The sequence below is a fragment of the Notothenia rossii genome (genome assembly GCF_949606895.1).
Source record: "Notothenia rossii genome assembly, chromosome: 3".
Classification (NCBI taxonomy): domain Eukaryota; kingdom Metazoa; phylum Chordata; class Actinopteri; order Perciformes; family Nototheniidae; genus Notothenia; species Notothenia rossii.
In genome coordinates, this window is record NC_136901.1 from 74,000,248 (window position 1) to 74,014,470 (window position 14,223).

At 41.2% G+C, this 14,223-nt stretch overlaps 3 protein-coding genes across 4 annotated transcripts; 2 read left to right on the forward strand and 1 right to left on the reverse strand.

The window, feature by feature from the left end:
- Positions 1 to 740: 740 nt before the first annotated feature.
- LOC307033367 (dual specificity protein kinase CLK4-like) lies at positions 741 to 11,309 on the reverse strand. 2 transcript variants are annotated; one of them, XM_079671795.1, is made up of 13 exons: positions 11,151 to 11,309; positions 9,860 to 10,020; positions 4,566 to 4,800; positions 3,842 to 3,944; positions 3,454 to 3,520; positions 3,247 to 3,363; positions 2,980 to 3,146; positions 2,805 to 2,899; positions 2,560 to 2,689; positions 2,397 to 2,479; positions 1,845 to 1,924; positions 1,627 to 1,717; positions 741 to 1,453 (listed from the first exon to the last, which is right to left on the reverse strand). In XM_079671795.1, the coding sequence occupies exons 2-13, from the start codon at positions 10,018 to 10,020 to the stop codon at positions 1,268 to 1,270; spliced, it is 1,515 nt and encodes a 504-aa protein (XP_079527921.1). In that variant the 5' UTR covers positions 11,151 to 11,309; the 3' UTR covers positions 741 to 1,267. The 2 variants fall into 2 exon arrangements, with proteins under 2 accessions (XP_079527921.1, XP_079527922.1); XM_079671796.1 differs by lacking the exon at positions 11,151 to 11,309 and adding an exon at positions 10,492 to 10,624.
- LOC307033366 (E3 SUMO-protein ligase ZBED1-like) lies at positions 5,831 to 8,461 on the forward strand. The gene is made up of 2 exons (XM_079671794.1): positions 5,831 to 7,252; positions 7,446 to 8,461. The coding sequence occupies exons 1-2, from the start codon at positions 6,017 to 6,019 to the stop codon at positions 7,974 to 7,976; spliced, it is 1,767 nt and encodes a 588-aa protein (XP_079527920.1). The 5' UTR covers positions 5,831 to 6,016; the 3' UTR covers positions 7,977 to 8,461.
- Positions 11,310 to 11,861: 552 nt separating the features above from the next.
- tmem126a (transmembrane protein 126A) lies at positions 11,862 to 14,112 on the forward strand. Its single transcript, XM_079671817.1, has one exon. It carries the CDS (start codon positions 12,043 to 12,045, stop codon positions 12,658 to 12,660), a length of 618 nt encoding a protein of 205 aa, XP_079527943.1. The 5' UTR covers positions 11,862 to 12,042; the 3' UTR covers positions 12,661 to 14,112.
- The last annotated feature ends 111 nt before the right edge of the window (positions 14,113 to 14,223 follow it).

The following is a 14,223-nucleotide window of genomic DNA, read 5'->3' on the forward strand; positions in this document are numbered from 1 at the left end:
TTTTCAAACTTACAAACGGTTTCTGTGTTCAATACCTGACCCCAGCAGTGACTAGCCTATAGGCCTATTGTAAAAAAGACGCATCTGGAGGATCATATAATATTGCAGATCCTTCAGCAAATGTTTAGTTCACAGAGAAGGACGTAATTCAATCAATATCTACTCTATCTAGAAACTTAAATAATACGAAAACTGCATGTATATTAGTTTTTGATGTCTGATAGTTTGGATTATCTTTCAGCCGGCAGTAGCTCAGTGCCTATATGACCTGACGGAAGCAGAGGGTCCCCATGAGTATGGAAACGCAGTGTGGACTGGTACTGAGGAGCAAGGTCACATCCCTGCTCATAACACTAAAATGGGTTAAATGAAAAGGCTAAATGCACTGTGTTGTGCGGTTAGCATTAACGATTAAAAGGTGTTTCTATTGCAATTTTCTATTTCCATTAGTTTCATTGTTATACCCAATTTCTACTTAATTATCATTTTTGAAAGGGTGCAGCTTTTCATTCTACAAGTGGTGTACAATGTTAATAGCATTAAACATTTTCTGTTGGCGCCGTGCTAGGAGCTCCAGGTCAAGATCCATCCATAATTTCAGTTAATGCTTTGCCACGACCATGTTAGCCCACAGTGCTCATCAGGCGGCACTCTTGCAGTAACCTGAAAGCTTTTTACTGCCACCCGGTGGTTACATGAAGCTACTGCAACTGAACATCTCAATCACTGCACACACAGGATTATTATCATCTATTCACGTTTATTGAGAAAAATGTACACAATACTGCAAAAATCAGTGAAAAAAAAGAAATATCAATAACAAAATGTATGTACAAGGATTTTCTGCCCGCAATAGCTTTTTTTACATCCATAGTGCTGAATAAATTACTACTGGTAAGGCTGATGCTGGGTAAACCTAATCTCATTCTGGTACATTCCTCACTTCACAATGCAGAAAGACAATGGACAAAATTGGACTTGAATTTAAAAAAAGGCTTTTACCAGAATTAAATGAGCAAATAAATATAAATCAATTTGGGAATTCCTTACATCGGAAATGGCCACAGAAGATAACAGGGCTGGTTGATGAGTTTGATTGAGTAAGAACACACTGGCGTAGGAGAGGACACAGCAGAGCAGGGCAGAGGACTGATACAGTCAGCGAGGCCACACCTCTCCTGGAGAGGCAGGAAGTAGAGGCTGCGCTGTCACCATGAGAAACGTCATGGTGACAGCCAGGCCCTGACCAAGGTCACAGGACAGAGCTTCAGTCTTTTTTGCTGCTGCTGGTGCTTCTGCGGCTGCTCTTGCTGCTGCTCTTGCGGTAGCAGGAGAAGAAGGGGTGCTGCAGGGCCTGCTCCAGACTGAGGCGCGTCGCTGGGTCGTACTCCAACATCTTCTCTACCAGATCGAACAGCTGGTGGTGGTCCTCGCCCTTAGACAGCATGTAATTCTGATGGGGAAAAAAAAAAAGGTGACAGTTAGTCTAAGAATACTAAATAAACAAATCATACTGATATTTTTTAGAAACAAAAAAGGTAGCTAACTTATATGCAATTCAAATGGTTGTCCTCTACATATCATACGTGTGAACTACATGCCACATGGACAGACACATTCTCTTACCTTGAGGGGTTTGCAGTGTTTCTTGACATATCTCCCAGAAGAGCTCTGTGGATCCCAGTCAAGCTTGCACCGATGGATATACCGCCGCTTCCTGTACACACGAAGATAAAACCGTTTCTACGAGTTAGAAACATTTCTTTAAATTCTGTCTGCATTGTATATGTTCAGGAGGAAGCAAGATGGTAACAAAACACATCAATAGTTTAAAATCCACATACTTTGTTTTCTGCATGAGTTTCATTGGGATGGGGCCCAGGACTCGCTCCATCATAGCAAGGTGCTCTTTACTGTCATGAGTCTGAAGGAGAAAACAATATCACTCTTAGCAAAATGCCATGGTAACTGACAGTGCTTAAGGTGCTAGCATTCTTACTTGTACATAAACCAAAACTATCCAGGCTCTGGAAGCCTTTATCCTACCATACTGTTATTATAGTTGATATTAGAAAAACCCTGCTTCTTTATACCCACAGCATTACATTTAGCTAATACGTTTGTTACCAACTGTAAATATGATTTTTATATTGTAATTATGATAATCAAATGCTAGCTCAAGTTTTGTCCTTTGTCTGATATGAAACGCTAAGAGACAACACATATGATGACAGTATTGTTACATTTGAGTTAAACAATAGTTGGTTTTACACGAGTGAACGTGTAGACGATCTTCTAAATATGCTGGAAATCAAGCTTTTCGTAAAGGACGATATGAGACCCAACCTATTCATTACTTGTAATACTTGGTTAAAGCCGTTCCCCATGAGTCTTACCTGGAAGAGAGTATTTCCAAGGTAGTACTCAATGAGAATGCAGCCCACACTCCAGACATCACAGGCATGGCCCCAGCCCAGATCTGAAAGAGGCAATGTTCCCTGAATAAGACATGTCTCTGCTGAAGGATCTGCATAAGATGCGTTAAAAACCGCCACATACCTAGAATGACTTCAGGAGCCCGGTAGTGACGGGTCGACACCACAGAGGTGTGGTGCTCGTGCTCATATGTGGCGTTACCAAAGTCCACAAGCTTCACATCTGGGTTCCTCAACGTCCGTTCATCCCGTTTCTGAGTACAAAAACACATCATTCTATAAAACAGCTGCACAAAATAACAGAACATTTTAGAATGTGGCCAATGCTTCAGAAGAAGAATGTTCTTGATAAAAATGTAAGATCCTTACCAGGTCAGGGTTGTACTGCATATTATATCCCGAATCAATGAAGAGAATATTCTCAGGCTTCAGGTCAGTGTGAGTCAGCTTGTTTTTATGCAGAACTGAAAGACAAGACCACACACACATTCAAAACCAATCCTTAAAACTGTATTCTCCATTTACAAATGTGTCCGTCACTCACATCGCACAGCTCTGATGATCTGGTACGCCATGGGCCTGATGTGTTCAATGGGGAACGGCTGGAAATTGTTCTCCTTGAGGTAATCGTAGGTGCTGAGGCCGAGCAGCTCAAAGGCAATACAAATGTGGCCGTGGTAGTCAAACCACTCCAGTATGTGTACGCAAGCACTAGAGAGGAGGAGAGGACATGCAGTCAGTTTCTTGAGATTGTAAATTCTGAAAATACATTGACCACTAGGTGGTGATCTGTATTAGTGGCCTGACTTACGATCTCTTATCCAAGTCGAGGGACTTCAACTGTTCAAGCACCTCTACCTCAGCCATAGCTGCCTCACGGTAGCGGTCTATGCTTTTAATGATCTTCAGAGCCAATCGAGCTCCATCACTGGAAACACACAACATACTTTTAATATCAAAGTTGTGGGATAGTGAGTTTATTTTAATTTTAATTGAACTGTAAGGAATATTCTCGTACTTAGAGTGATCAATGCATTCGACGACCTTCCCAAAGGCCCCTTCTCCTAGAGTACACACAATCTCATCTACAGAAAATAGAAAGCTGAAGTTAGCACCACAGAACAGAAAAGGTGAAGCACTGCCTTTAGGCTGTTGCACTGCCTGATGTTTCATTGCTCTGTTTAGCTACACTTCTATAAACAGGCATCTGAACACTTGACTGCAACTCAATGCTAAATGTGTTACACTGACAAGCAGTATTTAAAAAAAAAAAAAAAAAGTATTAAGTCTACTGGCCAAAATACAACAGCGTCTAAATTAATGTTTAGAAATAAAAACCAGACAACAAGAGAGTGAGAGACACAAAGTGTGATCAACAGTAGAAAAAAAAAGTATATATTCTATACATCTCGCTCTCAGCATGTCTCCACTGTGATAGATGAGGTGACCCTCGTCATCATCCTCAACACTCCTGGATCTTTTCCTGCTCCTGCGCTGTTGGCTCCTCCTCTGCACCCGGAACCGCCATCACATCAATAACCCATCAGTCAGCCACCACAATGCGACATCGTCATTCATTCAACCAGGCCAAGGGGGGAGGTGTAGGGGTGGATAGATTCGGCCCGTTCAGTAACACCGGCAGGCGAATGGACGGGAGGACGGAGCAGCAAATTCAAATTCAGCCCCGTCAGAGAAATTGGGCGGCAGCCACCACATAGTGTGTGTTACAGAAGAAAAACATGGCAACAAGATTTTCAGATGAGAGACTTTCTCAGAGTAGTACAGAAAAAAACTGAACTTGATTGATGACAGTCTATCTACATGTAGTTCTCTGTAACTCTTCCGAAACAAATACATTATTTACCATCACGTCCTATTACTGCAAACTAAGATTTAAGCACAAAAACAGGGTCCATTTTTTCTATAGAAAATCTTTTAACACTCACAGGGTCTTACTTGCTGAACCCCCTACTTGTCATTATTGAAAATCATGCTTAAATAGTTAAGAGTTGGATACACATAGAGACGAAGAGAAAGGTGTTAGGCATTGGCTTAACACCCATGATGGCCCATCTGATTTGGTGAAAAAGACAGGAGAGGGGAGAAGCGTGGAGAAGGATTTTCCCGTACCGTGGAGGACCTGGGGCGAGAGGGGCTCCGCCTGCGCCCTCGTTGCCGGCGGCTGCTTCGCCTGCTGCGACCGCTGCGCCCGGACGACTTGCTGTAGTGGTGCCAGTCACGCTCTCTGTCCCTGTAGGTCCCTTCACGACTGTCCTCCTCACAGGCCATGCCAAAACTGGGATCCCGTGTGGGTCTTTCCCAAGAATCCAGCCTACGGTTCTGGCTGCGGGTCTCCAAGTAATGCCTGCAGTCAAACAGAAAAAGGACCAAAACAAATCAAAACCAGGGAGCAGAAAGTCAGGTTGGAAACAGCCTGGTTCCCTGTCTGTGATAACGCTCTCGAATGAAGACTGCATATGATGGTGCTAATAGTCTGCCACTTGCTTGACACTCTACCCTGAGCCTTTTATGTCACGTTTGTAATTAGCAACAAGCTGATTTGCAGCCACCAAATACCCAACGTCCTGCTTAATGAGAGGCCATGGTTCAGAGAGAATTATATTAACTGTCCGTCACTACGTAGGTAGTGCTTTTTGTGGTATGCAAATTCAACATGTGACTTAACAGGCGGTTATAACATTCATAAAGCCATCTCATTGGCAACTGTAAGCATTCCTTGAATCCTGTTCAACCTGACAGAAAGCCACATTTGCTGACAGTGAGGAAAGGAAAGATGCTGAAAGCTTTTCACCACGACGTGCTGTGCAATATGTTCTGTGATTCTGCACCTGCATACCTACTCTACAAGTGAACTGTGTTGTACCATATTTATCAAGGCCAGGGAAATGTGTTTGTTGCTTATAAAACATAACTTTTTCCATTACCTGCCAACAGTTCCTTTAATATGCCTTGCTGAAAGTAATCCTAGAGTTTGCTTATTAAGGTTGGTCTCATTAGAATGTTTGCAATGGCTTCCAGCACATCCACACTGCCGGCCATGTTAGCACCTTAGCATCTAAAAGGGATCAAGAAACCCCTAGAGCCCTGGCACCCTGCTGGTGTCAGTTGTCTTCCAGAAAGAAGTCTGCCCCCCTACAGAATTAAAATTAGAGTAGAGCTGGAAACATCTACCCCTGGGCCATCAACAAAGAGAGAATTGCAAAACGTATTAACATCGCAAACTGAGGGAAATTGGGTTCTTATTCTAAGTGTATTTAATTACAAAAACACAAAAGGAATGGATATACAAGACTTACCTTGTAGCACAGGCAAAGGACTGGTTGTTTACTAAACTGAAGTCTTATAAATGTAACTAAAAGTTCAGCTCAAACTAGGGATGTTAACGGTTAATCGACTATCGATTAATTGTCGAAAAGAATTTACTCGATTAAATTAAATTAATTGTGACTAATTGAACATTGTAATCTAAGACCGTTTCCCACAGGACGTACTTGAACGTGACCCGAGATTCTCGCGAGACCTGTCACAAACTTGAGGCGGCAAAAAAACTAAAACAAACAATGATGAGGCGGTCAAAACGGAGTGGAGTGTGGGAGCATTTTAGATTAATTAACGATGAAAAAGACGCACAATGCAAACTTTGCGGTGCTACATTTAAATACAACAGCTCTACAAGTTCGTTAAGATACCACCTGAACAACTTGCATGTAACGTTAGCCATTCCGTCGCCTTCACAACCTACAATTGCTGCTGTGCTGGGAAGGCGAGTATGCGACCAAAGAAAAGCAGACGGCATTACTCAGAGAATTTGCGGGATGATTGAAAGAGATATAATGCCAATTAGCACCACCGAGGCCGAGGGATTTCGGGAGCTGATACAATTCATGGAGCCAGGATATAACATCCCTTCGCGAGCGACCGTGACTTCCAACTTGGAAGCACGCTACGAAATTAAGAAGGCTAAGCTAAAAACATGTTTGTCCGCGGCTAATGTGGCTCTGACGACGGATTGTTGGACAGCACTGACTACAGAAAGCTACATCACGATTACTTGCCACTATATTGAAAACGACTGGCAGGTAAAGTCGGCAGTCCTTCTTACGGAGAGCTTATCCGAGAGACATACAGCTGATAATTTAGCTGCCAAACTGAACCAGGCTGTGGAGTCATGGGGACTCACCGGCCGTGTAGTAGCCTGTGTGCACGACAACGCTCGGAACATTGTTTCAGCAAACAACCCCGCACGAGTCAGTTGGAAATCAGTGTGTTGCTTTGCTCATACTTTAAATCTGGCCGTCAATGACGGATTCGCTGCTGCTGGTGTCAACCGAGTAATTGGAGCTGCTGGCAGGCTGGTCAAGCACTTCAATCACAGCACACCAGCAACGAAAGCGCTAGAAGCAAAACAAAGACAAATGCAGCTACCAGCTCATCGGCTCATTCAGTCCTGTAAGACCAGGTGGAACTCTGTACATGCGATGTTTGGCAGACTCGTAGAACAGCGATGGGCCGTGTGTGCTGTGCTAACAGACCGCTCAGAGACCAAGCTTTCAGATGCGAGGACGCTGGAATTGAGAGACGACTTCTGGCAGCTTATGGAGGACATAGCGCCAGCACTAGAGGCTCTCCAATGTGCAACTACTGTAATGTCAGCAGAGACGGAGGTATCCATATCCAACACGTACCCCATCACATTTAGTCTGATTAACACGCATCTGAAGATGGCAAATGGAGACAGCAACAGAGTGGCGGAATTCAAATCTAAAGTGCGCACTTCGTTGGGGGAACGGATGAAGGTAAGCTATGGCCATTAATTAATTAAACTCTTCGATCACATTTGAGCTATATAACAGATTATGGGGTGAATCACTTATCACCAACACATTGTCACAGTGTAAACTGCGTTTTTATGCAGTTGTACCCTTGTCATGTCAAACCTTATTAAATAAAACTCTAATGCTAGCTTTCTCCTTTATTTAATTTTAACAGGTTGAGTCTGAAGACCTCACATCAACAACACCAATGATAGCAACGATGCTGGACCCACGGCATAAGCACCTGGGATTTCTAAGCCCAGCAAGCAGGATCTCAGCTAATACCAAACTGCTTGAACTGGCTATGGAACATGTGGACTCCACATCAACAAATGAAGCCACCACTGGAGATGATGTGCCAGTCCAGGGAGCTACACTTCAGAGACACACTTCTGCTATGACTCTTCTACTGGGTGAAAACTATACCACCAGCAGCAACGATGACATTAAAGAGGAAGTGGACATGTTTCTGAAGGATGCCTCACCACTCCTTGATTCCAGTCCCACAGAATGGTGGAAAGTCAATGAAGGAAGATTTCCGAGGCTGGCAAATGTGGCACGACGATATCTGTGCATACCGGGCACGTCTGTCCCATCAGAACGTGTATTCTCAGCAGCTGGCCTGACTGTAAACAGGCTGCGCACACGACTTACTCCTGACCACGTTAATATGCTTATTTTCTTGAACAAAAATAGAGGGGTCTAGGTCAGGAGCCTATTCAAAACACATTGAGACAGGAATGTTTTTGTTTCAGGAGAGGTAGCCTATATCTTCATTTGAGTGTTCTAAGGGTCGCCCTCTAATGTTACTGTCACCTTCCTCAGGGATGATTTAAGTTGTGTTCAGAATATATTTGAAGTTTCCAGGGCTAGTTATCTTACTGTTACCTTTCTCAGACCAAAGGGGATTATAAATGCTGCTGCTAATGTTTCAAGTTTTACATATGTAGTTAACCAGATTATAATTTGTAGGCTTAATATTGTGTAGGCTAGGCCTACCCATATTGTTTAGATTTCTATTTAAAATTAATTTTATTTTGCTTAATGTTTCACATGCGACAGGTGAGCCAGTGCACAATTATTTTTTTATGTATTTGAATTTTCTGTGCTTAATTTATTTTGTTAAACTACATAAATGCCATTATCTGCACATTATCCTAACTGGTACAATAAAACATCAATTGTGCAATATAGCATGCATTTTTATTCAGTAAATAAGCAATATTTACATTACATTACATTACATTACATTGCATTTAGCTGACGCTTTTATCCAAAGCGACTTACAATAAGTGCATTCGACCAGGAAGATACAACCTTTAAGAAAACAGAATCATATAAGTCCATCAGGTTTCATAGAGCCAAACATTTCAAGTGCTACTCAACTGGCATTTAGAAAGCCAGCCCTTTATTAGTATATAAGTGCTTTGTTAGTAATTCTATCGCTATTTAGCTTTTTATGTTAAAGACACTATCGATACAGTGAGAAATTTACATTCTCAGGAAAAAAGCCGTTTATATCAGTTAATCGTTAATCGATCGATAAGGTCAATCAACTAATGATTAATGAATTAATCGATAATTTGCATCCCTAGCTCAAACCATGGCAGTACAACTCAATCTTAATCTAAAACGTAGAAACCGTATTGAGGGAATTATCCTATACATTTTCACAGAATGACTATAATTCAAATCTTAATGATCTACATGTCTAAATAGTTGCTCTCTAACTAGCTTAACCAGTGTAATAGCATCCATTTTGCATATTAAGACAGGTATGATCTGGCCCTTCCTACATCCAGGACATGGTTAAACTGTACACCCCAGCACGTGCACTCTGCATCAGCCAAACGGCTCGCTGCACCCGCACTGCGAGGGGGACCCAAGTTCCCATCAGCAAAAACTCGTGGGTTTGCTATCCTGGCTCCAAAATGGCAGAATGAGCTCCCCATTGAAATCAGGACAGCAGAAAGCTTACACATCTTCCGGCGCAGACTGAAAACTCATCTCTTTCGACTCCACTTCGAGCGATAGAATTACTAACAAAGCACTTATATACTAATAAAGGGCTGGCTTATCTAAAGCCAGTTGAGTAGCACTTGAAATGTTTTAGCTCTATGAAACCTGATGTACTTATATGATTCTGTTTTCTTCAAGTTTGTATTTTGTTGGTCGAACGCACTTATTGCAAGTCACTTTGAATAAAAGTGTCAGCTAAATGCAATGTAATGTATTACACACGAACAACAAATCTGAAATAATGCAGATCTGACCGGATTGTTGACATATCTGCCATTTCGATGTTGGGTTACATATATGATTTTGGGGATAAAGTAGTAGACAGTATATATCCTTTATTTGTGCATGTTCCCATATGTTATAAAATATTTGTGTAACAGCTGTTCCACAGGAGGTCCATACATTGCATTTGTTCCACAAAACCCAGGTGGAAATTATAGTATATTTAACACTTAGCCATTCTCCTGGGCATTACTGGATATAATGAATAATGTTCTCCTCAGTTAAAATGAAGGTTATACAAAATTTGAAAATGGTACTTTACAAAAAGAAATACTGAAAGATATTTACCCGTCATAGGTCCGGTGGTGAAGTTGAGTTCTTCTTGACTTGTTTTCTCTTTCACTGCTATGTGAAAACTGTTTCTTTCGCTTACGACAATCCATTCTCTCCTCCCAGCTATACTCATCAAGCCAGACACCTGGGGAGCGCATTCGCTTCGACTGGCGCATCTGAAAGACATGGGAAACAGGTCAAAATGGAATTTTACTGCATTGGGGGATTGTTTCCAGAGATGCTGCTCAAATGTAAAAGAACATTCAACTGCCTAGTGTGCATTTGGTGGGGGTGTAGCCAGATTCTCGCTTCATCTTCTCAAATGAGAACAAGTATATATATATATATATATATATATCATTGAAAAATATAAATATATCCAAGTGTTGGACAGTGTCAAACTGCCCAATTTGGGCCCTGACAAGACGTTGTTGGTTAATGTTTTTAAGTAGGTATTAACATTATGAATCAATGGGGAAACTTTTCATAAAAAATAAGATCACACCGAAAAAGTGCTCGTCCGTTGCAGCTCTAAAACGATCGCAAAACAGAACATTCTTCATAATAATTGCGCAACGTTAGCAGGTTGAAAACATTGCAGTGCATTACAAGTAATGACGTTAATAATAAAAAACTAAAATACTAACGGATAAAGCGTTATTTTAAACGTAGGTTGATAAAAATGCCATACGGGTGGCATAAAACGTGGAGAAGCTATAACGCTGGCCGACGTAGGGCGATGTCAGGCCGTAGATCTTCAGTTATCATGCAGTTCCAGAAACTTCGACCATCCAAATCTTAATCGATTGCTGAAATGACATAAGGTAATTTGCAACTCAAAATGAGGCAAATATCTTTGTTAAGTCTTTAATTGGAAGGTTAACCAGTCGATTGGCTCGACGTAAATAAAGCATTGAGTCGTCGACCCAAAGGCCCGTCGAGCAGGCTAACTAATGCTAGCTTTTAAACTTTAGCCACAACAACACGCACATTAAGTGAGTGAGCCTACCTTTGACATTAATACATTTTAAAATGTGACTAGTAGCAACAAGCGATGTTTACTGTCAAAACTATATTTAGTGCCACCCAAACATTCCTACTTAACCTGTTAAAAGTATTCGATGGAATAAATTCTCGTAGCAAGTCACAGCTAATTAGCGACAGAGATCTGCCATGGCGGCCGTACTTCGAGTTTTGGAAAGCTAACTAGCTAAAGTTGGCTAAAAATATAAGGGAATGTTCCATGGCTTAACTATTGGCAACATAATTAAGTGTCAGCTAACCATGATTCAAGAAGTGGACTTACCTGGTGTTTCAATTAATGAGATTCGATAGTGTATGTTAGGTTATGTTAAAAATGCGAACAAAGGATAAAAAGGTTCCGACTAGCCGTCTTCAAAGATGGCGATCTGTGCCTGATTCCGAGGGAAGTTGAACGTCGTCAAACAAATCCAATGACGCAATAGCAACGCCCCCTGCTATGAAACATGGGCTTTTCTTTCCTGAGTTTATCCTTACAGGTAAAATAAAGCGCAAAGCCAAAGAGGCTCCCGTGTAAAATGTGCAATGTCCCCTGTTGAACATTGCATGGAAATGTACAATATCCACTGTTTAAAATGCATTAATCCATTCTCTCCTCTCTTGATGATCGGGCAGAATATTTAGTAGGCTACTTGTTTTAATATTGCTTTAACAGCCCACATTATTTTTGGTCTATTTTACTTGAGCATATATGTACATTTTCTATGGTCACACAAAGAGGAGAAGAAAGACCTAAATGCCTTTAGACATAAAGGCATTAGGCCACCATTCATTCAAACAATATCACAATTTGATACAGTTCAAATTTATTTGGATGATGGTTATTCTTACCCATGCCTTGTTTGTTTTTTTAAGTTTTCTTCCATAATTTCCATCTACATTCATTTGTTCAGACCGAGAATTGGATTAAACAAACACACTTCAAAAAACAATGGAGTAAACGGCCCATTATACAACTTGCCTGAGATACTAAACGCAGGCTAACTAGACCCACGATCCTTCGCTTTGAATTGTGGGAAAGAAATGTCTGCGCCCTGTGTTCATACTGAAGACCACCTTACCTAAATGTATTTACTGACTTTTTGAAATTGTAAACGAAGACCTCTTAATAAGGCCAAGTGTAGATCGGTGTTTTGGTTAAAAACATTAATCTGAAGATGTCGGAAAATACGCAGAAGGACAGGGTCTCTGGAAATGCCCTCACCGGAGCTATTATTTCTGAAATGCTGGGGAAGAACTTCGAGAGACTGCCTGACTTTGATAAGAAACTCTTCCTCTACGGACCCTTGTATCTGGCGGGGAACGGGGCTCTTGCAGGATTGATATCCAACAGCTTGTATCGCAGAGGCCTGAATGTCACGCAGGCGGCCATCTCCTCCAGCCTGCCGCTGGCCGTGATGCCCTTCCTGACAACATTTGCCCTTTACAACGGTGCAGTGTCCGGCCCCCTGCTGTCCGGGGATCTCAACTGTCCCACCTGTGCCCTGATCCGGGGTGCACTTGTTGGCGTGTTCGGTGGTGGCCTGTACCCTATCCTCCTGGCTCTACCTGTGAACTTTGGGCTTGCATCCAGGTACAATACAGCACCGATGCCAGAGAAGGGCAACATGTTCCGGTACTGGATGGACCTCTCCAAACCGGTCCTGAGGAAAATGAGAGCGGTGATTCTGCTCCAGGCGGTCTTTGGCACTTACCTGGCCTCCAGGCACTTTGACACGTACACCAAACTGGCGGAGTTAACATTTGACCCAAAGGAAGAAGAACTCAAAGACTAACATGTACTAAACCCAAAAATTAAATTAGTTTTAAGTCATTCTCAGCGCCTCTTGGTTGGTATATCATGTGCTTATCAAATTCATCATCTCAAGTGGAATGTACCTGAGATATTTTTCCACCACAAATTAAATGATGTTTCTTTTATAAAATTGCCTGTATGTCTATATTATCATTTACATTATAATACATACATTATGTAGTATTTATTAGTTTATTTTTGCAGGATAAAATAATTTCATTCAATTCCTGCATGTGGTATTTATCACATATCACATTTATCGCTTATCTTAATCGTTATATGTCCTTAATAATTTAGGCTGAAAAAATAAATTGACGTCATCTTCAAAAATGTAATCGTCAACCATTTTGATAATTGGTAAAGTCATTAAAACATATCTGCTGGTTTCAGTCACTCATAAGTTTCTATTTTGTTTAACATTTGAAATTGCATACTTTTGGATAAAAGAGAAGAAAAGCCGTTCACACAGATCTAAAAGCAAAGAAAAGGACAATGCTGAAAAGGATGAGAAGCATTGCAAACAGAAAAAAAGGCAAAGAAAAAAGATAAATCTCAAATCTGCAGTAAAAGTAAAGAGAAGAGTAAGAGGTCAAAAAGCAGAGAGAAGAGTCACAAAGACAAAAGTGAGGACAGAAAAGGTCGCTCGAGGAGCAAAGACCAAAATAAGAAAGAAAAGCAGTCAGTCTGATCACAGTAGAGATAGAAATAAGAGTCATGAGTCTGATAAAGAGCCTAAAGAGGATGCCAAAGGTAAAAATGGTGAGAAGATTAGGACAAAGACACAAAGCAAGGAAAGACACAGTTCAAAATAGGAAACAGGAAGCTTGGAAAGAAGGAAAAAAGACCAGTTAAACAATCCATTCTCGAAAGTCCTATTCATAAACTAGTTGTACTTGTAGAAAACAACTAAGACGTGTTCTAATGGAACCGTAGAAATCCTTTGAACACTTACCAGTGTGGGGAATTAAAGTACCTCACATATAATCCACCTTGGTTATTGAAATGACTAGATTTATTCACACAGGTTTCATAAATCATAGTAATGTGGTGGGAGTGTAACGGTCTGAGAAGTGTTTATATTTGGATGTTCATTTGTGTGCCTTGCTTATCAATTTATGATTTAGTAAACTTGAGTGTAATTAGACAATTGTAAAATGTAGAGTATTATCTGGATAGCGAAATGAAGAATGGTTCACATTTGGGATGTGGTCGGTGGGTCGCATGACCACAGTCAGGTCAGAAGGCATGGCCATGGCAACGCATGCCGGCCGTTAGCATAATCTACAGGGTTCAAGAGGCGCACACGGTAAATGTTTCTCTTTTGTGATATGTGTGTTAATATTTAGTATGTGCTTTCATTTTGCTAATATAGTTTACACGTTGTCTTCGGAGAATGAGAGCGAGAGGGAGAGAATAAACTGTCAAAAAGACATCAGTATGTTCATGGCCTTATTTATTGGACCGGTGTAGCTACACGTGGACTTGAACTAAAACAAGCATATTGAAGTGGTTGCCTTGGGCTTTGGTAAATAGTTATGTGCTG

Coding starts and splice junctions, on each gene's coding strand:
- LOC307033366 (XM_079671794.1), top strand. CDS start 6,017: ATGATGAGGCGGTCAAAACGGAGTGGAGTGTGGGAGCATTTTAGATTA. Junction 7,253..7,445: donor CGTTGGGGGAACGGATGAAG/GTAAGCTATGGC, acceptor TAATTTTAACAG/GTTGAGTCTGAAGACCTCAC.
- LOC307033367 (XM_079671795.1), bottom strand. CDS start 10,020: ATGCGCCAGTCGAAGCGAATGCGCTCCCCAGGTGTCTGGCTTGATGAG. Junction 3,147..3,246: donor CTCGACTTGGATAAGAGATC/GTAAGTCAGGCC, acceptor CCTCCTCTCTAG/TGCTTGCGTACACATACTGG. Junction 2,690..2,804: donor TGCAGTACAACCCTGACCTG/GTAAGGATCTTA, acceptor TTTTGTACTCAG/AAACGGGATGAACGGACGTT.
- tmem126a (XM_079671817.1), top strand. CDS start 12,043: ATGTCGGAAAATACGCAGAAGGACAGGGTCTCTGGAAATGCCCTCACC.